This window comes from Delphinus delphis, chromosome 7 (genome assembly GCF_949987515.2).
Source record: "Delphinus delphis chromosome 7, mDelDel1.2, whole genome shotgun sequence".
Lineage (NCBI taxonomy): Eukaryota > Metazoa > Chordata > Mammalia > Artiodactyla > Delphinidae > Delphinus > Delphinus delphis.
The window spans coordinates 19,738,561-19,762,599 of NC_082689.1; the positions used below are offsets into that span (position 1 = coordinate 19,738,561).

The 24,039-nt window shown below is 52.1% G+C and overlaps 1 protein-coding gene across 4 annotated transcripts in view; it reads left to right on the forward strand.

The window, feature by feature from the left end:
• TNS1 (tensin 1) overlaps positions 1-24,039 on the forward strand; it is a 190,978-nt gene that overhangs the window by 108,771 nt on the left and 58,168 nt on the right. For all 4 annotated transcript variants that reach the window (XM_060016138.1, XM_060016139.1, XM_060016141.1 and 1 more), the window contains 2 exons: positions 349-414; positions 1,544-1,660. In XM_060016138.1, coding sequence (XP_059872121.1) covers positions 349-414; positions 1,544-1,660 — 183 coding nt within the window. The remainder of the gene's footprint in view (positions 1-348; positions 415-1,543; positions 1,661-24,039) is intronic.

Genomic DNA, 24,039 nt, shown 5'->3' on the forward strand with positions numbered 1-24,039 from the left:
GGAATACTATAAGTGATCCAAATTGTTCATCTTCATAGTGGTGAATCAGTGAAGATTATTTGAAACTGATATATCTAGAAATAGTGGCATAAAAACTGTGGTTATTATTTAGGGTCTTAGAGGTGACTGCTCGTAGAACAAGAAATAGAAATGCTAAGAAATGGTTACCTCAGACAGGTAAGACAGGGCTAGGTGGGTAGGAGACTTAATGGCATTGTGTGTACTACTTATTATATTATCAACCATGTATACATGTATTACTTTAAACTCTTCTAGAAGAAAACTTTTTGTGGAGTCCTCTTTTGGGAATCAGTTGCCCATTTTTGTTTTTCCTTTTCCTTCTTTCAGATGATCGATTTCCAGAATATGGCAAAGTTGAATTTGTGTTTTCCTATGGACCAGAGAAAATTCAAGGTACATGCCAAGTTAGAATCCATTGATTCATTCCCTTCCCTCCACTCTGCCCTGCCCGACCTCAACCATTTTCCCACTGATCTGCTCTACAAATATCAAGTTACCTGTGGTTGAGAGTCAGGCCAGCAGTAAAAGATCTGGGTATCATAGTGGACCCCCAGCTAAACATGAACCAGTGACTTAATCTCTGGATAATAAAAATAAAAAAGTAGACAGAGAGGCGCTGGGTTGGATAAACTATTCTGGCCCCATTAGGTCATCATCCTATTATATTCAGAGACTGAAGGCTATGGTGGATAGAGGGAGTGGCCAAGGGGACTCTCAAAGGTGCTGGATGGACGATAAGTATTTATGAGAACTGAGGTGATTCAACCTGAAGATGAGAAGGCCAATTTAATAATAGCCTTTAAGCCGTTAGACTGGTTATATGTGGAGACCAGTTGTTCTTCATCTTATTTGGGAACAGAATAGGAAGAGGTGAAGTCAGGTTACAGCAGAGGGACTCTGGGCAGACTAAAGAAAGGACTGCTGGGTCAGGACGGTAACTCACCCAGAAGGCCTGACTTGCATCCTGGGCTTTCTCTGGATGTGTAGGGGAGATTCTGCCTCTCTCCTCAGATTTCTGCCTGCAGTGGCAAGCATCTTAAGTGGAAGGGCAGGGGGATGGCTGGGATGACCTGTGTCCTCTCAACGTCAAGGCTGTGATTTGCCTGCTGTCCGTGACCCCGTGCAGCCCTTCACAGGCCTCTCCTGCACTTCCCCCTGACTCCAGGGCCAGACTCTCTGGACTCTTGGCACTGCCCCAGGGCTCCCTGGGACACAGAAGAGAAAGAGGCAGCCACCCAGCCAGAGGGTCCCCCAGCTTTCTTCTAAAGGGTCTTTGTTGCTCAGTGCTGCTGTCCTCATTTACCCTTATGACCTGGTGTGAACCTTTTCAAGAATGCAAGAAACCAGACTCCTGGGTTCTCCATCCAACTTAAGCGAGTGGTCCTGCCTCGCCATGGTCAAGAACATGAGAAGTCCCTTAGGGAGCATCCTTAGGGAACTTGTTGGTTTCCTCTGTTTTTCCAGCTGCTGATCGGTTTTTTCTTTCTCTTCACGGTCGTCTCTGCCTTTCCCATTTTCTAAGGCATGGAACACCTGGAGAACGGGCCGAGCGTGTCCGTGGACTATAACACCTCCGACCCCCTCATCCGCTGGGATTCCTATGACAACTTCAATGGGCATCAAGATGATGGCATGGAGGGTAGGTGGGACCAGTGGCTTCCAGCCCCTCTGTGGCTGCACAGCCCCTGCTCACAGGGCCTCGGCTGTCTCGGTTTGCTATGACACCGTACTGGGTTCAGAGGGAGGGGAGGTGCAGAGGAGAGGTCCAAAGCACCTCTGAGAGCTCACAGTTCAGTGGGGGGAAGATAAAACAAAACAGGAATGAGCTGAAGAATGAAGCAAAACAGCCGTACAAGCCGTACAAGCCGAATGAGTCCCATAGGCAGTGAGTGCTCTGAGATTGGCAGGGGATGGATTCTCGAGAGCTGGAGTGGTCTGGGAGGGCTCCTTGCAGGAAGTGGCCTTGCGTGGAGCTTGAGATACCCTCCTGTGCTTAAAACACAGCGTTTGTTAGGTTTCTTTTAACCCCGTTGTTGGATTTCTCCAGGCTCCCTGCCCGAGTTCTCTGGGGTCAGAGCACTGGGAAGGTAGACACAGCATTTAGGATCCACAAGCTTTCATCAACAGCCAATGAAAATGTTTGTGAGCTGGAAGCAAACTGGTCGGCTCCAGAATTTGAAAAGAAAGCAGCAGAATTGAAATGAATATTTGTTTAATTTAGCAACGAAACCTAACATAATGTCAAATGGTCATCCACAACTCGGTTCAACTCCTGAGAGTTATATATGCGTTCTGTTGATTTATGTGGTCCATTTGAGTATGTGTGATGGGATGCAGGGCGGGGCCTCTGAGAATGAGCATGTCTGGAGCTCAGGAACTCTTGAGATGCCCTGTCTGGAGTTTGGCCACAGGCTTGTTACCCTGATTTGGTCCCAGGATCACGGAATGTGGAAGCTAGGAGGACCTCAGGACCGTTGGCCCATCCCCCATCAGTTTTCAGCCTGGGTAACTGAGACCTGCGTCCGCCCCCCGGCCCAGAAGGAGGCATCTCTTGATTTACTCCCATGGCCAGGATATGTCCTTTCAAGGACACCAGCACCCAGCCTCTGTGCTTCTCCTCCCAGCTGAAGCTTGTCCTGGGGTGGGGACCCTGGGCCATGTGGCAGAGCTGGATTAGGGAGACCAGGGACCCTCACCCTGGACTCCGCCTCCAAGGTTTTGGATTTGTTGACTCCATGCTGAAAGTCTTTTAGGCCTTTTCCTGCATAAAGATTCTCCCTCTGACCTTAGAGACACCAGAATGAGCGATGCAGTTCAGAGGGGGTGGGATGAGGGCGATGCTTAGGCTAGAATTTAGGGTTTTATGGGAGAAGTTCATGTGCAGTGTTGCAGTGGTGCAAGTTTGTCCTCTCCCTGCCTAGTTCCCGCACTTCTCCCCCACCCCTCCGGGGGCCTAGACACTCCACCGGGGCCCTCCCTACTGTGCTGAGGCTGCCCCCCCCCCCCGCCCCCGCCAAAGCGCTCCTCTTCCTGCTCCAGCCACATCCCCTTGTGCCCTGGAGCTGGGGAGAAGGCAGAGGATGAAATGCATCAGTCCTGAGGTACCGGTGGCTGCCAGCCTAATTCTTCATCGTTCTGGGGATGTTTGCATTTTTAACAAGAACACTTGGCAATTGGAAGGAATTTTCAATGTCTCTCCATCTCTCCCTGGTGTGGATTCAATGCGATGATAAATGTAAAAACATTTAGTAAACTATAAAGTGCTAGGCAAACAAAAGGTAAAACAATTAAGGGGAAAGGAGGGGCTGCGGGAAGGATGGGGCTTGGGACACAGTCAACCGTGAGGGAAGGAAGCAGGCGGACTGATCAGGAGGCTGGGACCAGAGGCAGGGAAGGGGGAGGAAGGAAGAGGAGAGGGGGGCCCTGGGCTCCTCTCCCTCCCCCTTGCCCGCCCTCCTCTCTCCTCCGATCTGCTCTCCCAGGCAGAGGAATGGAACCAGTAGGATCTTTTGGCCAGTTAAAGGTCAGCTCGTCCCGTAGGGACAGAGGGGCTCCTGTCTGGAGGCTGAGACACTGGCCCTGCGCCCAAGGGTGGGAAGGGAAGGCAGCAGCTCACAGCCCTGCCGTCCTCTTCCCTTGCTGGCTGGCCCGGGCCCGGAGCTGGGCGGCTCGAGCGGTCACCCGGGCAGACACAGGCTGTCCCGCTGTGTACTCCCCACTGTCACTGGGCTGCATCGCCCACAGGGACAGGAGAGTCAGTGGGGTGGCCCCGGGGCAGGAGCGGTGATGTTATCCTCACCCTGCTTCTCCTGGCTGGAGCACTTCTAAAAGGCTCTAGATTCTGGGGCCCAGAGGTAAATGCATTTTCTTCTGGCTAATTCTCTGGTTCATGAGAGGGAAGCCCAAGGCCTCTGTCTGTTCCCCTAGTTGCGTGCAAGTCACTGTGCTCCAGTTTCCACACGTGCTAGCTGGGATAAGGGCCCCAACCCCCAAGACTCTGGGGTGCTCAGGAGATGGCCCACGCTGGAGCCTGGGCGGTGGTTTGGCTATTTGCTGGAGCTGCGCTCGGGCTGGGGGATGGCCTTGTGGGCTGCAATGTGGTGCCCGGGGAGGCCCCGGACCAGGAGAGGCAGGATGACCCTGAGGTGCTAGAGCGCTCGAGCACGTGTGCTTTAGAGCCCAGCTGCCTGGTCCACACTGTGGAGTCTCCCGTCTGCAGCTGTGTGCCCTTGGTCAAATGATCACGCCTTCCTGTCGTCTTCATTTCCTTACCTGCAAACGGGATGGTGACGGTACTCACGTGATTGGGTTACCGTAGCAATTTTCATGAGAGGTAGTTTGTACTGAGGTTAGGACTGTGGCCTCTGGAGCCAAACTGTCCGGGTTCAAATCCTCTGCCACGATGCCATCCTCTTGGGGCCTCCGTTGACTCTGTTGTAACGTGGGGATTTGGTGACAAATCATTTCGAGCACCTTTCGGGGAGCGGGAGCTGCAGAGGGGCTGCCCGCTGTGTTCCCTCGTGAGTCTCTGTCACGTTGGTAGTGACCACGATCTCAGGGGTCTGCTGACAGGGCTCGGGAGGAGGCCCCTTGGCCTTGGGAGCCAGCTCGGGCTTTGCCACGTGCCGGTTACGATGCCGAGAACTTGATAGCCTCCATCTCATCTAACACTTGCAGCCACGTTGTGAGGTGGGCACTGTTATTATGCCTGGATGGGGGACTGGGGCACAGAGGGGTTAAGTGACCTGCCCAAGGTAGCCTCGCTAGTAGAGAGCGGATCTGATGTGGAACCCCGGTGCTAACTGCTATAGCGTCCTCAGCTGGCCGTCGTCCCCAAGGGTCTGTCCTGGGTGTCTGGTCCTGTGGCAGTACCTGGGTCCCGCTGAGCTTGGGTGAGGGTCTGCTCGCTCTGCCCCCCACTTCTCACCACTGGACAGTCCAGATCTCCCCTGCCCTGCCTCTCAGTATGGGCGGGGGGCTTATACGCGGTGAGGCACGGAGTGCAGTACCCTGTGGCAGGTACCCAGCAGGGCTGCGGTGCCGGGAACAGCTGAGGCACATCCCTGATGTCCCCCTGTCCCCGCCCCCCCCTCCCATACACAGGAGGGGCTGCTCACGCAGGACTGCCTCTGGTGAGGGGCTGGCCTCTCAAACTACAGACAGGGTGGTGTGTTGGAGGTGAGGTGAGGCCATTTCTGGAAGCTGCCCGCCTCTGCTATTTCGGGCCCACCAGGGGCGGGTTTAGGAGGAGTGGCCTAGTCCCTCTGGAGTCCACCGGGTGACTCAGAGTGGTGGGCGGGGGCACCGAGCCCAGCTCTTGGGGCAAAGGTCATCTCTGGCCTGGGCCCCACCTCGGCTCTCCCTGAAGTGAGAGGCGGTCGGTGCTGGGGTCAGAGCTCCGTTCCTCCGGGAAGCCCTCCAGGTGACCCTGACTTTACCCTCCATGTCAGGAATTGCTCTGTGTTTAACCCCTTCCTCACTGCCTGCATCCCTACCCTCTGAACCCTCGTGCAGGTTTCCAGTTGAAGGCGTGCAGACCCGTGGCACTCAGCATGCTGTTCCTTCCCTTCAGGGCGTCCCCTGTCAATCTCAGCAGCAAAATGAAGGAAGAAAACATGTGGGAACTTCTGATCTCTGCAGGCCGGCCCCCCCAGATCACAGAGCCCATCTCACACCCTCCTGCTGTAGAGAGGAAACTGAGGCTCGAGAGGGGAAGGGACCTGTCAAAGAGGGGGACATCCCTACAAGTGGAACCCTCCTTTCATGATCTCAGCCCACCCTGTTGCAGCCCCATTACGTGATGACCATACCGCATGCAGGGAGGTCAGCGCTCTAGCCCGGGGTCAGGAGATCGGAGCAAGGCTGGCGTGTGCATTCAGGTGTCAGCTGCAAATCCCTCCCACCCCTGGCTCCTCACCTTAGATGACGGGATGCTCACTGCCCCACAGGGTGGCCCATTTCCCTGGAGGATGGGGCCAGGAAGTCGGGTCAGAAACAGAAGGAGAGTGTGCCTCTGCGTGGTGGGCCTAGGCTGCGGTGACCGTGCTGCTCAGGACCATTTGGGCTCCCCTGCACTTAAGCCAGAAGGAGGGGGAGGTGATGAAAGGTGAAGAATCCAATGAAGAACCTTCTGAGCAGAGAAGTTTCCAGGCCTTGGGGCAGGTGGCCGGGGAGCATAGGATGAGTGCCTGTCGTTCTGGGGACTCCTTACTTTGGGAACAGAACCCCGTCGTGAGCCTGATGACCAACAGACTGATGTTGTCGTCTGCTTGGGTGGCCACTGCAAAGTACCACAGACTGTTTGCCGTAAACAATAGACATTTATTTTCTCACAGCTCTGGAGGCCAGAAGTCTGAGATCAAGGTGTGGGCAGGGTTAGTTTCTCCTGAGGCCTCGCTCCTTGGCTTGTTGACGGCCGTCTCCTGTTTGTGTCTTCACATGGTCTTCCCTCTGTGTGTGTCTGCGTCCTCACCTCCTCTTCCCTTAAGGACATCAGTCATATTGGATTAGGGCCGACCCTTATGACCTAATTTTAACTTAAGCGCCTCTTTAAAGGCCCTATCTCCAAGTACAGTCACATTCTGAGGTACTGGGGGTTAGGACTTCAGCATATGAATTTTGGGAGTGGGGACACAATTCAGCCCGTAACACCCAGGAAGGAGTTTTCTGGGTTGCCTGTAGTTGGATGCCTGGAGTCTTGGTCCTGAGTGAGGAGTAAGAGAAGGTCCAGGGTGGGTGGAGGGGAGAACAGTCTGGCCCCCCACCAGCCTCCCCCTCTCTGCCTCTCTCCAGTTTGGTCTGGAGCCTGCCAGCTCAGCGCTCTGGCTGGTACCACATTTCACAGCCTCCAGAAGCCCCATTAGCTCTTTGGCCTGAGTAATGAAGCCCCGTGCCCAGATCCCAGCTCCCTGTGGGTGGGAGCAGGGCTGTGTTTTTGCCTATGCTGCACAGAGCTGTCTCCAAATTCCTCCAGAGTGTTCCAGGGCAAGCCTTCCCGGAAGCAAGTGCGAGACCAAGGGGGTGTGGGCTGCCTTCCGATTCTGAGAAGCCCACAGGTTGACCAGGCCTGAATTATCTCATTGCCCACCCACTCCCCCCCACCTTTCCCCAAGCTCCTTGGACACTGAGTTGATTAGAGTTTCTCAAGACTTAAAAGAGGACGGGGGAATAGGGGCTGAGGCTGGATAAAGCAGCAGATTGCTCAGAGCCAAAAGGAGTAATGAAGGGAGAAATGACAAGTCTGCTGGCCTGGCTGAAGATGGCAAGGGGACTAATAACCACCCCTGCAGGATGCCCGGCAGCCCTTCTTTTGTTTCTGTGGGCAGCCCCGTCAGAGCCAGGGGCTGGTGACAAGGAGGCTTGGTTTTGTGCCCAAGCCTCTCACCCTCAGGCTCTGTGAGGAGAGGAATCCCCTTCCTTGGGGGAGAGATTCCAGCTCGGTAGGACACCCACCTCCTCTTCATGTTCTTTTGTCTGAGCTGGAGAAGAGCCTCCCTGATGGTAGCCAGGAGTCCCTAGCCTGTGGTAACTTTTCATGAGCTGGGCTTGTCCAAGGATTCTGATATTTTTTTTCTTTTGAGAGAAAGGAAAGAAGAAGGGAGAGAGACACACAAACAGGCAGAGAGTGAGGAGAGAGAAACAGGTGAGAGACATGGAGAGACAGACAGACTCAGACACACACTGGCCTGGGAGGCAGGAGATTTGGGTTTGGGTGTCCTTGATAACTCCTTTTCTTTAGATCTTTTTTATTTCCTGTAAAATGAGGAAGTTGGAGTAGCAATTCTTTCCATTTCTTTGAGCTCATTACTCCTTTTTGTGACTTGTGAGGAGCTAAGATGGACTTAGCTTCCCTCTCTTGAGCTTGTAGTGGGAAGCAGCATTGCTCAGTGGCTGTATCAGTCAGGAGGGTCTTGGTTATGCTGCATAACAAACAGCCCCAAATTCTCAGTGGCTTAACCAACAAAAGTGTATTGCTTGCCCACGCTGCCTGTCCAGTGTGGATTGACAGGGGTCTTTGTTCATCTTACTTCCTCCAGGCTGATGGTGGCTTCATGGCATAGGTGCATCCATCACTGCTGCTGAAGTAGGCAGAGGACACTGTGACCTGCACGCTGCTTCTGTCTGGACATGACACACTTTCCTTCTGCTCACATTTCATTGGCCCAAACATGTCACACATCCATGCTTAGTTTCAAAGGGGGCAGGGAATTTGTGTGTGGAACAAAGTAGAAGTATGGTTGAACAGACTGATGTCTACTCTAGGGATTAAGACTGTGGAATTGAGGATCGGAAGATCGGTTCCAAGCTCTGTGGTTCATAATTGTGTTCCTTGGTCAGGTCACTTTGCCTCTCTGATGCCTCATCTGTAACATCGGTACAATAACAGTACTTTCCTTCCAGGGTTGTTGTCAAGGCTCAATGAGGTAACGTATGTGCAGTGTGAAAAGTAAGTGCCCGGTGTGTACTATGCTGGCAATAATTTGTGTCTATTATTATTATTATTGAAGTGCTGGAGGAAAGAAGATAGAGGTGTGATTTTGAATGTATACAAGCCCTCTCTTCTTAAGAAAAAACCCATATTCCCCTGGTCCCTCTACTCTCTGGGAACTGTCTGTAGCTGGTTCTGTTCTGGGAGCCCCACTCTTGGAAGTCAAGAGACTTGCCTCTGACACCAACTTGCTGTGTGACTTTGGAAAAGTTACTTTCCCTCTCTGGCTCTCAGTTTTCCTTATCAGTGAATTGAGGGGGGTTGATATGCAAGGAGACTTCCAGCTCTACAACTCTAATGATGACAGTGATGATGACAAAGGTAATGACTGGATGATAGCTAGCCTTGTGTTCTTACCCTGTGTATGTTCGCTTGGTTACCCCTCCCCAAATGCCTATAGGTGGCTGCTGTTTTGTAACCATTAGGCTGACCAAGCAGAACTTGTTAGGATGTGGTTTTAAAGCTTCCCCTGCGCCCGAATGCCATTAGGGTGAGTCCCGTGCCTTTTCTAGTCACACTCAGGTAATGGTATACAAGAGCCTCTGGGCAGTAATAAAGACGCCCAGAGTGAACTTGGTGAACTTGGTGCTTCACCCAGAATTAGTTCTTCCGCCTTGTCTGCCCCTACCTTGCTTCAGCTGTGGATGGGAGGGGGTGGGGGTCGTTTCTGTAGGTTTTCTCTCTGTCTCCCTGACTGATGGGAAGAGAGGAAGGAGAGAAGGGATGGGAACATTTTGACTTGCCTGCACCCCTGTTAAGTGGAGACACAGGCACGGATGATATGGCCTCTGAGCTCTTTGACGGTGGAAGCTTCCGGGTGACTGTTTCCTCCTGCAGCACTTCCGTGGATGTTTTGGAGCCCCTCCCCCCTTGAACTCCCCAAGAGTCTCTTCTCACCGTTTCCTTCGGGTGGGTGACTGCAGATCTGTCAGAGGCTCACCCTTTCCTCGCCGAGCATCCCTCGCTCCCTCCACCTCCTCCTGTGGAGGTGTTTCAGCCCTCCAGGTGGCCCTCTAGGACAGGATGTGAGGCAGCCCTGGGCTGGATCTCTCCCCTTGGCCCGCAGGAGCCCTAAGGCGCCCTTGGGCTCAGCAAAGCTTGGGACTGAGGTGGCCAGCGCAGCCGCTGTCTCTGTTCCCTGGCTGGCCTCTCACCGTGTGGGCTTCCAGGCCTGAGCTAGGCCCGTCTCTCACGTTTTCCAGCCCCAGCGGACCCGAGCTGAGCTGAGCAGACTCACCGAGGTGAGGGGAAAGCCCCTCCCTGGCAGGTGGTACTTGCAGCAAAACAACACTCTTCTCTCCAAGATTCCTCTTAGAATCACTCACTTTCTGATCCTTTCACTCCCTTGACATGGATGTGTGTGGGGGCAGTTTAGAGCCACAAAACAGTTTTCAGCCATCACTGTCTTAAAAATTTTTTTTAATAGCTAATATTATATATTCCCAGTATAATATAATGAAGTGATATTACATTGATATAATTTAATATCATAACTTCACCTATTTAAAGAGTAGAATTCAGTAGGTTTTCGTATATTTAGGGTGGTACAACCCTCACCATAATCTAATTTTAGAACATTATCACCCCCCTCGAAGAAACTTCATACTCATTAGCAGTCACTCCCCACATCTTTACCCACCCCCAGCCCTAGTCTACTTTCTATCTCTATAGATTTGTCTGTCAGAATTACACAGTATGTGGCCTTTCGTGGCCTTCTTTCACTCAGCGTTATGTTTTCAGGGTTCATCCAGTTTGCAGTGTGTATAGTTCATTTTGATTTGCTTTGTAATATTCCACTGTATGGCCATATACCACATCTTGTTTATACACACATCAGTGGATAAATATTTGCACTGTTTCCACTTTTTGGCTATTATGAAGAATGCCGCTATGGGCATTCATGTATAAGTTTTTGCGTGGACTTACGTTTTCATTTCTCTTGGGTAGATACCTAGGAGTGGAATTGCTGGGTCATATAGTAACTCAATATTTAATCATTTGAGGAGCTGTCAGACTGTTTTCCAAAGTGACTGCACCATCTTACATTCCTACCAGCCAGTGTATGAGGATTACAGTATCTCCACATCCTCACCAACACTTGTAGTTTTCTATCTTTGGGATTCTAGCCATCCTGGTGGGTATAAAGTGGTATTTTATTATGGCTTTGATTTGCATTTCCCTAGTAATTAATGATGTTGAACATCTTTGTTAATTGGCTATCTTCTTTAAAGGAACATCTATTCACAACCTTTGCACATACTTAAAGTTAGATTTTTGTCTTTTTGTTATTAAGTTATAAGAGTTTTTTATATATTCTGGAAATATGTCCCTTATTAGATATATGATTTGCAAATATTGTCTCCTATCCAGTGGGTTGACTTTTCACTGTCTTGATGTCAGTCATCCCTTTTTACAAGCTCTGCCTTACTTTTGGAACATGACATTCATTTTCCTGGGGCCTCTGTCACAACTGAGACCCAAATAGTTCCACATATACCTGGTTATGAGTGTTCCCATTTTACAGGAGAGAAAACTGCGGCAATCACAGAGAGCTTAGGGACCTTGTTCAGATAACACCCTTAGTAAATGGTGAAGGCAGGATTTGGACGGGAATGGGTGGGAGTCTGGAGTCGGTCAGGGATACTGCTTCCTATCGTTCTGTGACCTTGATCTGAAAGATGATACATCTATAGCCTGAAATGCTTTAGGCTGCTTCATCTGATCTCTTTCCAGCCCTGGAACTGGTGCCTCGACTGGTCTGGAACACCTGCCCCATTACACAGAGAGGGAGGCCAGGTTCCAGGTCCCTGGATGTCAGGACAGCACCAAAGCTCACGAGTTCTGCCTCCGGGCTGCCTCAGCCACCTGCGCGGCCCCGTTTCCCTTCATCTCCCAGGGCGAGGCAGGGTGGGGAAGGGTAGCAGAAGGCGGCCCCTTTGGAGGCGGTCACTGGGGACAACAGCCCTTGTGCCCACCCTGGAAGAACACCTGAGCACCACGGTGAATGTTTACCCTTGACGTACTTTCACAGAGTGTGACATTGTTGTCTTCTGAACTTTTGGGTAAGATGTGGAGGAACCAGTAAAAAATGGGAGAGCAAGATTGCAGGTGGTCCCAAATTATTCAGGAAAAGCGTCCAAGGATCCCAAGTGATACATCTGCCCCTTGAGCAGAGGGTTTTAGGGGTGATTTTCTAAGCACAGGTGCTAACAGCCTGATTTTTTTTTTTTTTTTTTTGGTCATGCTGCACGGCTTGTGGGATCTCAGTTCCCTGACCAGGGATTGAACCCAGGCCACAGCAGTGAAAGCGCCGAATCCTAACCGCTAGACCACCGGGGAACTCCCCCCGAGAGGCTGATTTTTGTTGGGAAGTCCTACTGGCTGCTGGAGGGGGCGGCCCTTCCGCTCTGGTCAGGGTCGGGGGGGGTGCGGTAAGGGCAGGGAGGGAGAAATTCAAAGCTGTTACTGAAAGCTTCAGCTTCTGTCCCTGTTCTATCACATCCTATAGTCCAAAGAGCTGGAGCTTAGACTGCAGCAGGAGGGGTTTGAACCAGCCACCTGGAAAAACTTCCCGACTGTGAAAGGGTAGATCAACTGTGGCAGGGAGGCTGGGCCCTTGTCCTCTTGGCCCGCTTGGGCAGAGATGTCGAGAAATAAGGGAAATGGGTCTCAGTGTGGGGTGGTCTACATAGAGACAGTGGCACAGGCAGGGTTGGGATGACTTCTTGAGGAGGATCTGGGTTTCTACTTTCCAAAGAGGGAGTCCTCTCCTGACCTGCTGGAACAATCAGAGTGCCGAGAATTTAAAGGTAGTGTCGGTCTGACCTTGTGGATAAAGACCACGACTCCACTGACCCAGCATCTGCCGGCCACCTGCTTAGCGCTGTTCCTGGTGGGGTGGGGTGGGGCTTGTGCCGATGCCCTTGGACCCTTAGCTGGCCCTGCTCTGGGAGGCAGCTGGCAGGCTTGAAGAGCAGTGTCTGCCCGTGGAACATTCAGTAAACCAATACCCTCCTGACTGAATGTGCCTTTGGTCCTCCGTAATCTCTGCCATCAGGTGGAGGTTGGAAGGCCGGAGCCACACTCGGAGCAGACGCAGAGCTCTTGGCCAGGGGCCTGAGCGGCACGTCTGCCCTCTTGCTGTGCTCAAATATCAAGCTCCAGGCCGGGGAAGAGGAGAACGTGCAGTCTTTCCCCCTCAACCACCCTCCCTGCTTCCGCTCCTGCCAGACGTGCAGACAAGTGCAAGTCAGCTGGGCTCGGCGAGACCCCAAGATACGGACTCTCACCACGTCCAAGAAAAGAAATACAAGCTTCCATTGATCAAATATTTTTGGGGACCCAACTAAAGCTGCTTTTCACCCATCATTCCCTGGCTCCCTCCCCTCCTTCTTCCTTCCCTCCCTTCCTTTTCTCTCTCCTTTCTTTCCCAAATGCTTATAGATCACCTACTAGATGGTGGGCCCTAGGCTAGCCCTGGTGCTGTAGAAAGTCCTGCAGACAAGGGCAGGGAGGGGGTGCGTCCAGATCAGACAAGTGCACCGTCCACCGCGACCCACAGCCAAATGGAGAAGAATCGTGGCCAAGAGCCAGGCTTCTCAGGAGAGAAGAAGCTTCTGGGATGGTGGTGATCAGAGGTGGATGACTTTGCAGAGGGGCTGCATGTGTCCTGGGCCTGGGAGGGTAGATGGCAGTGAAAACAGAATTGCTTTTCAGATCTAGAAGTGGCGTAACAACATTGCTTGAAGTCTAGAAAGTAGAGGGAAAGAAAGCAGTCAAATCACTCTGGCCTCCTTCTCACCACTGCCCCCCGTCCCATGGTGGGCTGGGTAGGATGTCAGTGGAAAGCAGGAGTTGGTGAAGATGGGAATGTTGGAGAAGGCGGAGGGAGGGTGAGGGGAGCCCCAAGGGAACCATATTTACGGGGTCCAGGAGGGGAGGACAAACCAGGAGATTAAGAGGAAAGACAGCACACAAAATCCTGCAGTGGATGGGTCCCTGGAGCCCAGATCTGTTGCCCGGTGGATGTGACTGAGTGATGGGTACTAAGAGAGAATGGAGCTGGTGAGAGTTGTCTTTCTGGATTCTTCTGGATTATTCCTTGTTGGACCTATTCAGGCCCTGGGTGCTCCTCCCTGCCTTTGGAGGCTGTGCCTGGCCCTCCTTCTCCTCGCCCAGGCCAGCTGGCCTGGAGCTGGCTCGTAGGCGCTAGCTGAGGCCGCTTTGCTTCTTGGCAAAGTTTAACTCCTTCACTAATGGTGCTGGCCTTCGGGCCCATCTCTCCACCAGCCTTTGAGAGGCAGCGCCCCCCCTGGAGCTTGTCTGTGTCTTGCCCATTCCTTCTGCCTACTAGCTGGTGCGCTTCTCTTCAGGCGACAGAGCCCGTCCCTTTTGGTCCACTCTCCCAGGCCCTGCTTTCTGTCCAATGGGGACCATTTATGGGAAAAGGTTTCAGTGGGTCTGGGATCTGGAGGATGATCCGTCCTCTCTCCTTTCATGGTTCCCCTCCCTCTACTTCCCCAGCTGCTCATGGGTGATTCATCCCCGTACATCTCTTTCTTCTCTATGCTCCTCCCCCTGCCAAGAGACCTTCTGAAATCCTGACAAAGTCGCTGAGCTCACATACCTTCAGTAATAGGCAGCCTCCACTGAGGTTGAGAAGGACAGTATCTTAGAGTGGCCTGAGAAGAGACAAAAGCCACATCCTTGGGAGGCAGTAGAGGCACCATAGTGGTTGAAAGCCTGGGCTCGGGACTCAGGCTGCCTGGGGTCAAGCCCAGCTCTGCCTCCTGCCCGCTGTTGACCCTGGGCAAATCATTTAGCCTTTCTGAGCCTTAGTGTTCTCCCCAGTAAAATGGGGACAAAGATATACCTCTCCTATAGGCTGAGAATGAAGTGAGATAACGGATGGGTGCCTAGCTCTGTGCCTATTCCATAGTAAGTCATCAGTTGATGTTAGTTGTTACTGATACCACCACCTGACCTTGGGTGGTACTTTATGCAGTGCTTCCCTGAGTGCCAGTTTCGACCATCCCCGTTGTTGCACTGGACTTTGAACCCTGGCCACTGGCTGCAGGTCTGTATTCTTCCTACTGAACCTTTCCCCTGGCATCACGCAAATGCCAGGCTCCATTCCTGTGTGAGCTGCTCCCTCTGCTCAGGGGTTGGGCCGTTTGCAGAGGTCCCTCAGACAGTTGGGGGCAGAGCAGGCCTAGCTCCCAGGGTCTTTCCAGGGTCCTAATCTCCACGGCACTGTTCATCAGTGATGGCCAGGCTGTGGGCCATGGTGATTGCTGGAGCGGCCATAAAGCTGCTTCTTTCTCCTCCATTTGAGAAAACATATCAGGATGCAAGAGAGTGAAAATGATGTGATTATAGGTGTAACCTTGAATCCACTGTATTGAAGAAGAAGAAAAAAAGAAAAAGCCAAATCATTTGTGTTCTTTGGTATGTGGACTGTCTGCATTAACATTCATTTATTCAGTGAACAAATATTTATTGAGTATCTACTGTGTGTCACTATTTAGTTGCTGAGGATACAGTAGTGAACAAAACAAAGATCCTTGCCCTTGTCATGATTGTATTCTAGTGGGAGAAGACAGACAATAAAACGTTTTTTAAAAAGACATTATGAGTACATCTGACCCGCGAATAACACAGATCTGAACTGTGTAGGCCCACTTATACACAGTTTTTTTTCAATAAATACCTGTATTTTTATTTATGGATCTTTGTGGGGGAAAGTTTGTGTTCAGTTAGAGATCACAATATGTGGAATCAAAAGAACTAGGGTTTGAGTCCTGATTCTATCCAAACTATTTCAGCTTCCTGCCCTTGGGTGAGTCATTTCTCAACTCTTTTGTTTTGGGGGCAGAGAAAGCAGTATGTGGATTTTTCAGTGTGAGGATGTGGGTGGTGAGTGGGTAGGGGCGGGTGGGTCAGTGCCCCTAACCCTGGCATTGTTCAAGGGTCAGCTGTAAGTGAGAGAGCATCTTAGAAGGTGATAAATACTCTGGGAAAAAAATATTACAGAGTAAGGGTGATTGGGAGTTGTTGGTGATGGGCGTCGAGCAGTGAGTTGAAATTTTTTAAAAAGCTGGTCAGGACTTCCCTGGTGGCGCAGTGGTTAAGAATCCACCTGCCAATGCAGGGGACATGGGTTCAAGTCCTGGTCCGGGAAGATCCCACATGCCGTGGAGCAACTAAGCCTGTGTGCCACAACTACTGAGCCTGCGCTCTAGAGCCCATGTGCCACAACTGCTGAAGCCCGTGCGCCACAACTACTGAAGCCCATGTGCCTAGAGCCCATACTCTGCAACAAGAGAAGCCACCGCAGTGAGAAGGCTGTGCACCACAATGAAGAGTAGCCCCCGCTTGCTGCAACTAGAGAAAGCCTGTGAGCAGCAATGAAGACCCAACAGCCGAAAAAAAAAAAAATGCTGGTCAGCCTAAGCTTCACTGAGGCGGGGGCATATGAACAAAGAATTGAAGGAAGTGAGGGAGTCAGCCAAGCAAATCGCTGAGGAAGAGCATTCCAGGCAGGGGGAATAGCAAGTGCAAAGGTCTTGAGGCAGGAGCCCACCTAAGATGTTTGAGAAGCAGCAAAGGGGCCAATGTGACTGCAGTGAAGGTTGTAATAGGAGATGAGGTTAGAGGTAATGGGGACCAGATCATTTAGGGTCCGGTAACCACCGTAAGGATCTGGCTTGTACCTGAGCAGTTTCATCTAATGACAAAGCATGGAGATCTTTTCATAATAACAAATAATAACAAAGAGCCTTCTCACTTTTTTCAAATAATTTTCAAATAATTTTTTCAAATAATAATTTTCAAACAAATAATAACAGAGCCTTCTCATTTTTTTCACCTGCATGACATTCCACTGTACAAAGGTTCTGTGTTTTATTTAACTAGCATTTTATTTAACTGTATTTAAGTAACATGGACATTTAGGTTGTTTCTAATCTTTTGCTGTTTTCAAAAATTCTGCAATGAGTAACGTTTTATTTGTGCGTAACACCATTTCATTTGTGCAAGTCTGTCTGTAGGACAAATTTCTAGAAGTGGAATTGCTGGATGGAAGAAATATGCATATATAATATTTTTTTTTTTTTTTTTTTTTTTTTTGCGGTACGCGGGCCTCTCGCTGTTGTAGCCTCTCCCGTTGCGGAGCACAGGCTCCAGACTCACAGGCCCAGCAGCCATGGCTTACGGGCCCAGCTGCTCCACGGCATGTGGGATCTTCCCGGACCGGGGCACGAACCCGCGTCCCCTGCATCGGCAGGCAGACTCTCAACCACTGCGCCACCAGGGAAGCCCATATAATTTTGATAGCATCATACTGGCCTCCATAAGGGTTGTATTAATTGGCACTCCCAATCAGCAATTTGATTAGGCACTAGGAGGAAAATCTATATCTCCCTTCTCTATACACCCTCCACGTGTGAGGTTCTGTTAGGTGCCCATTATTTCCTTTACTCCTCATGACCCTCCTGTGAGCTGAGTACTCTTGTTCCTATTTCGCAGATGAGGAAACAGGCACAGAGAGGTTAAGTAACCTCCCGGTGTTTACACAGCCAGGAAGACATAGAGCTGGGATTCTGATGCCCACCGTTCCTCACCATGGCTTCACGAGGGCAGGAGTTTGAGGCACCCTGCCTCCTGTCCCTCTGCTCCCTCTGCCCCACGCAAGTGGGCATGTGGACCTAACACTGCTGTGCCTGCATTTCGGAGACCCTTGCAGGCCAGTGGAAGGGTGGGAAGAGGCCAACCCGAGGGACCTGGAACCACACTGGGTGAGCTGGCCAACCCTGGCCTCCCCTTCTGTCCCTCCCATTGTCAGCCCCGGGGTGAGACCTGGGAGGCTGCGATCTAGCTAATTCTGCTCCAGGTGGGGAGCTCCCCACCGCGCCTGCTGGGTCAGCTTGCTCCAGGGATTGGGTTTCAGCATTTCACTGATGAAAATAAATCAGCCTCTTTATTGCCCTGCATGGCCCTCGGAACCTCTGCAGCCTGGCGTGTATTTCCCGACTTTCTGTAAGTCACTGTTTCTGTTCTAGCCCCCAGGGGCTCTGTGTCTGCTGCAGAAATAGCCTTGGATGAGTTTGGAGCCTGGAGCCACCCAGGCAAGACCAAGCAGAAGAGGAGCATCAGGTCCACAGAGAAAATGCCAGGTTGAGCATCTTCTCTGTGTTAGATCCTTGAGCATCTAGAGTTGGCCAGGTGTTCAGAGACCATCTATCTGGTTGTACTCTCCCATTGCACAGAGGAGTAAACTGAGACCTGTCCACAATCACTCCTTAGTACTCTGGCCCTTTGACCGTCCCCCACCCCCAGTCTACTGCTGTTGCTGCCAGACAACACTTTCTCTAGGTCTGTGTACTGTGCAGTGGCCAGTTAGGGATTGGAGAGCGGAGTTGGAGAGAGTAAGTTTTAGCTGCGGCAGGCGGGGTGGGGGTCTGACTTCCAGGAAAGCTGTCTTGCTTTTGAGGCACATGAGATAGGGGAGCTGGTGGCAGGACTGGATTTTCTTGAGGTTGAGGAGAATCCTCCACCCCACACACCTGTCCAGATAGGGTGAGGGACCATGGTGCATGAACATGAAAGAACAGGCAGTGTCTAGAGGGTTCTGACAAAGCCCCAGCAGGTTCTGCATGCAAAGGGGCCTTGGGAGCCTTGCCAAACTCCCCCTTCTCCTGCCCTTCTTTTTTTTCTGCTCAAGCATTATTTGCACCTGCGAGACTCTCCTGCAGGGACATGGGGCATCCTGCCTCAGATGGCAGGCCAGCTGGACTGCCCTCCCACCCTCCAGGGCCGGGGCCTGGTCCAGCCCCAGCCGGCTTATCCAGGCTGCCGGTGGGGCCCCCTGGTTCTGGAAAGCAGTGCAGAGCTGTCAGTGGTTGGGAGCCAGGAGCTGCTGGCGGCCTTTCTCATCCTTTCTCATCGCGGACCATGTCTTTACATCCTTGCAGCTAGTCAATGCCCCGGTGCTCATTGGAGACTTTCGCCTGGTGGTGCTTCGATTGCTTAAAAAACTGTTAGCAGCAAAGTGTTCTTCAGTGTTTGTTCTCCTTCTCCAGGGGCAGGGAGATCAGATTTTGATATGAAAGCTCAAAGCTTCTCAGATCTTTCCTGCTTCCTTTCTGCCTCTCCGTCCCGCGTTTTCTGCACACTGCTTAACAGCCTTCAAGGGCCAGGCAGGCACTCTTCACAAGGCTAGAAAGAGGCCTGGGCTGGTTCCCTGTCTCCTGTCTCCTGTCCACGCCTGTGCCCCATGGTGCTGTAGCCCCTGCGGATCAAGAGGGTCACTCCCAGCTTGTCCCCCTGCAGCAGCGCCTTCCGGCTTCTTGCCCGCACCTGCTTGCGTGTGAGCTTGCACACGAGTGCCGGGAGACCCCCACGGGGATGCCTACCCGAGCCTCGTTATACTCATGCACACGGAGGGACCCGTCTGGGAAAGGAAGCAGAGACCACCCAGATCCCACACCCACCCCCATCCCCACACCCACTCAAAACAGAGCCCCGCAGACCCCTCGCCCCCCGCATACCCCACAGAGTGAAGGGAGCTGTCGTTATGAAGCACGGCCAGCCTGGTAACCAGTACTTAGGTGAGGTACTTCGTGGGCCTGTTAAGCACCACTGACATGGGATCGACCTTAAGTGCAAAGACGGGTTCATTGTGTGAGTGGTGAACCAGCTCTGAGGCAGTTCCCTACAAGTTTCCAGAAATGCTCTGAACCCTGGCAGCATCATTAGGATACAGGCATACAAATTCCCAGGGACCACTTTGATGGGGGCAGCACTCATTTGGATGGTGGGGTTTGGGCGGGTTGTTCTAAACCAACATTGTGATTTGACTGTTACCCTCCACTCCCTTCGTCCCACGGGGTCCTCCAAGCTCTCATCCTTTGCCCGTCCCTCTCCCTCTTCCTTCCTCCTTCCTCTCTGGGAAGTAGAAAGAACTTGAGCATCGGTGAGCCTGGCAGTGTGATCTTGATCAAGCCCCCACCGCTAAGCCTCGGTCTCTTTTTCAGGGATCTACCTTGAAGGGCAGTTGTGGAAGCAAAGGAGAGAACATCCATTAACGTGCAAGCACGTAGTTCAAATGCACCCTCCCCGTTCCGTGGTGCTGTCTCATTCTTCCTGGCTCCCCAAGCCCACGGCCCCTCTCCCCACTCTCCCTCCGTCCTTCCCAAGTGAGGACTGCTACTGAAGTGGTGTCCAGGCCCCGGGGGGCAATCCGAGTGGGGAGAGGCAGGAGGGAGGTGAGTGGACCTACCCTGACCCTTGCCCAGCTCAGCCATCTGCCTGGGAGTTGGCAATTCCTTTCCTGGGTGATCCTCTGGTGCGGAGGCTCCTGCCCAGCTCTCAGGGAACAGGCTCCTGAGCCTGGCCCTGTCCACTGCCTTCCTGAGGTACCATGTGGAGACCCTGGAAGGCTGGGGCCATGCGAGGGGGGCCTGAGTTCTGGGTCAGCCTGCCTTCCCTCTGTGCTGGGCGGTCCTGCGGGGGTCTGTGACTTGTTTCTATGTCACATCCTGCGCCACACCCAGCCCAGGCAGTGGCCTTTCCCCAGGGTCCTCCCTCGCCCCCCCAGACCTTTCACACCTTGAGCCTTGGGACGCCAGGCCTTTCTCCTCCTCCCTGTGTTCTGCTTAGAACCAGAAGTTTGAGAGTGCAAAGCTCATCTTGCTCTTTTCTCTCATTTTACCACTTTGGAAACTGAGGCCCAGGAAATGACTTGGCCAAGGTCACAAGGTGAGTTAGTGGCCCAGCTGGGACTGGGACCCAGGACTCCTGAGTCAGTCCCGAGCTCTGTCTCTCACACCCCAGACTCCTTCTGCCCTCAGTTTGTCTCGGGGTGTCTTGACTGTGGTACCATTGACATTGGACATGGGACTGTCCTGTGTGTTAGAGGATGTTCAGAAGCATCTCTACCCACTGGATGCCAATAGCATTTCTTCTAGATGTGACAACCCCAGATATTTCCAGCCATTGCCTCATGTTCCCTGGAGAGTACATCGCCTCGGGGGAGGACCACCGGTCTAGTTGTCTCCTCAGTCTCTTGTCTCTGGGACCTCACCTCTCACCCTCGTAGGGTGTGAGGTAGCCCTTCAGTGAAGACACTCTGTTCCACTTCCTGCTTCTGTTCTCGGACTGGGTTTCTTAGAAACCAAAACACTCAGTCATTTTGTTCCTTACGAGAGAGAGCAAAAAACCAGGTCTGGAAAGATGCCACCCCTCCCTCCTCTTGGTCCTTGGTGTTGAAGCTATCTCTGAGGGGGGAGGGGGGTGACATTTTCAGGCATACTGTTGGCGGTAACTGATGCCGGGACAGACCCAGTGTTTGTTGATTGAACAACATCCCATCCTCAGAGTCTGGGATGTGAGACTCTTCTCTTTGCTGGACACTCGATGCCATGATATTTGAGCAGAGAAAGGACAGGCCAAACGATATGTCCTGAAGCTTAAGCACTGGGTGTGTTTCATCTGGGCCCAGTGAGCTAGGGTCACCGAGGTGCTGTTCAGGGTGGGCCGGGTAGGGAAGGAAGATTGGGAAGCAGATGTCGAGGTGATGGTGGTTGTATATACGTGGCTGCCTCATTTAGAGCACCTCTGTGTGCTTTTTACTGTGCTGAGTGCTTTACACGCATTGTATCAGTCTTTGCAGTACTCTCTGAGATACCCATTTTATAGATAAAGAAACTGAAACTCAGAAAAATTAAGTAATTGGCCCAGGGTTGCACGAAGCTAGTAAGTAGTAGTGTCTGCATTTAAACCAGTGTCGGCTTGACCCCTAAGCCCGTGTTCTTAGCCACTGTGTTCCTGGCAGATGCTGAAGTGAAACGAGTCAGAAGGGCTGGGTATAAATTTAGGTTGCATTATTAAAGGCATGGTTTCCAGAAACTGGAAGGTGATAGGCCTGTGGTGCTCCTCGTAGGTCAGAGGGCCCACACGGGTCGTCCCTTGCTTCAGTGATAAGAACCACTGGTAACAAGTGCTCAGGTGGTGAGGAGAAGCAAAGAGAGGTACGGTGGGCTCGGGGGCTTTGCGGGTGGGAGTGGGGGAGGTTTGTTTGTCAAAGGAGACGCTCCGGAGGACTTGCACATCCCATTCGGTGTCCGAAGCTCTCATGTGGTTGAGATTTGGCTTGTCTGAGCCGCCCAATCAGGCACCACAAGGTTAGTGGAAAAGTCAGGGAGCTAAAATCTATCTGTTAGAGCCATGTAATGATGAAACGGGCTTCTGGAGTAAGGTCCCTATAATTGAAAACAGTGAAGTACAGCTAGGACCATTTTTTGCCAAACTTGGCTGCCTAGGATTCTCCACTGGAGAGTGTTCTACAATTCAGATTCCCAGGTCCCACCCCTGGCAATTCGGCCTCTGGAGGTCTGGGGTGGGGCCAGGGGGTCAGGGTTTTGATAAAACTCCCCAGAGCCTTCTGGTGCAGCCGGTCCCTGGATGGTAGCAGAGAACCATGGGATCGGGTTGCTACTTACAGAGACTGTTGTATGGTGGTGTTTCCAAAGTATGGTACATTGGCCAGACTGGTAGTTATATATGAAATGATTTTAAGTCTATTTATTTTAAAGCATATTAGAAGAGAAAGTGTGTAGCTTTCACACCAAATCTGTGATATCGTGGATATTGATGCTTTGAACTACTTGGAAGTTAAATTTATTTTAAAAATTTTACAAAATCCTATCAAAATAATACTATGGATGGGATTCAGATGTGCAGATAAACATGAAGGTCGTATGCAAATAAAGTCTAGGTTAACACTGTTGTAAGGGTAGGGACTATTGGGCGGACTGGTTGACCATACCCTTTCAAGAGCCTGGGGTTTGTCAGTTAGTCCCAGAAGGCTCTATGGAGGTAAGAAGATAATTACGGTAGTTTGTCCAAACTGTGGTCTTACAACAGTCCTGCGCCGGGTAAACTGGAAGTCCTTCTGCCCCCAGTTTGGAGCCTGAGGCAGGCAACCCCTCTTCTCCCTTCCCCATTCTTGATGGTTTCTGGGAAGTCTTTGACGCTGGGCTGGGGTGTTCGCCATCTCATCAGTGAAAATGCCGTTAAGATAAGGCAAGGGCCAGAATACAGAGAACCATTTTTGTTCTTATTTTTCTTCTTTACTCTCAGAAAGAAGCAACTAGTGATGCTGGCAATGGGGAGGGGGCTAGGGATGAGGTGTCTGCTCCGAAGAGGGAGAAGTAGGTGGCCTGCACCCGACATGCCTCTCCCTCCCGGGCCTGTGGTGCCCGACCTGTCTGTGAAAGGTCTGGGCGTCAGCGTGGGGTGGCTGCAGAAGCACTTTGGGGTGGCAAACTAACTGGGGCTCGGTCAAGGAGACACCGGGCTCGAAGCCACTGCTGGCCTGGCTGCAAATCCTAGGCCATCTCCTACTGCCTGTGGGAGTTGGGTTGGGCACTCAATTGAAACGCAAATAAGAGATGGAATTTGGTGTCCTGCTGTCAGTTAGGGACTACTGGTACTTTTCAGGGCACACCAGGCTGATGGTGGGGTCATTTGGGCAGCTCGTGTGGCTTCTAGCTGAGGGGGCTCTTTTGGATCTAGCTGCTTAGATGTGAGGGTAGACATCACCTACACTCCAAAAAGTTATCCTCTCCGCCATTCGTGATTGTCATGGGTGGGAACAAACGGAATACCAGTAGCCAGTGACCTGGAGGCATCTCAGGTGGCCCGGCAGGTCAGTGTCCTGAGCCAGACACACACTCGCTTCCCAAAGTCAGGCCTCAAGAACGGTCAAGGTTCCTGGGTCAGAATCCAGAGCTTTCCACTGCATATCTCACTTTGGGGCTCCCATCCCTCCCAGCATCCTGCGTGTGTGATACCCCAGGGTCATCTCTGGGAGATATAGGAGCTTGTGGGGGTTTTCCTCCTTTTATAAGCCAAGGAAGTGTCCTGGCTCCTAGACGCTGCCCTGCGGCGGGTGTGTGCTGGGTGGCGAGGAGGGAGAGAGAGAGGAAAAAAAAGATTTCCACCTTATTGTTCAGCAGCTGGAAAATTGTTGTCATCTGTTCTGCCTTTCATTTGCTGAGAATGGGGAAAAAATGTGGAAAAATTTGGGGAAATAAATCTCAATACCCTCATAGGAGCTCTCACCCTTCCCTCTCCCTCTCCCTCACGTCCCAGCCGCTTTTCTCCCACTTCTTCTCTGGGTCCTGGAGCCACAGTGGGTTTGGGACTGGGGCCGGGCCGGGGCAGTTCTGAGGCTGTGCTGGGCTGTGCTGGGCCTGGACGGGGCTGGGGCCATCGCTGGACTAGGATGGAGCTGGGGCCGGAGATGGGCTGGCCTGGCCACTTCTCACTCCATGTGGAGGGCTTGGGAAGCCACTGTGATGTCATTCAAGAGCTGCATAGCTACGGGATGATAAGTGAAGCCCTGGGGACCCAGCTGGCTGAAATTACAGACAGAGTTTTATCCCACTGGCTTCCTACAAGCCAGAGTGAGGCAGAGCAAGCCGAGCTGAGAGGGGGAGAGAGAGAGAGAGGGAGAGAGGGAGAGAGAG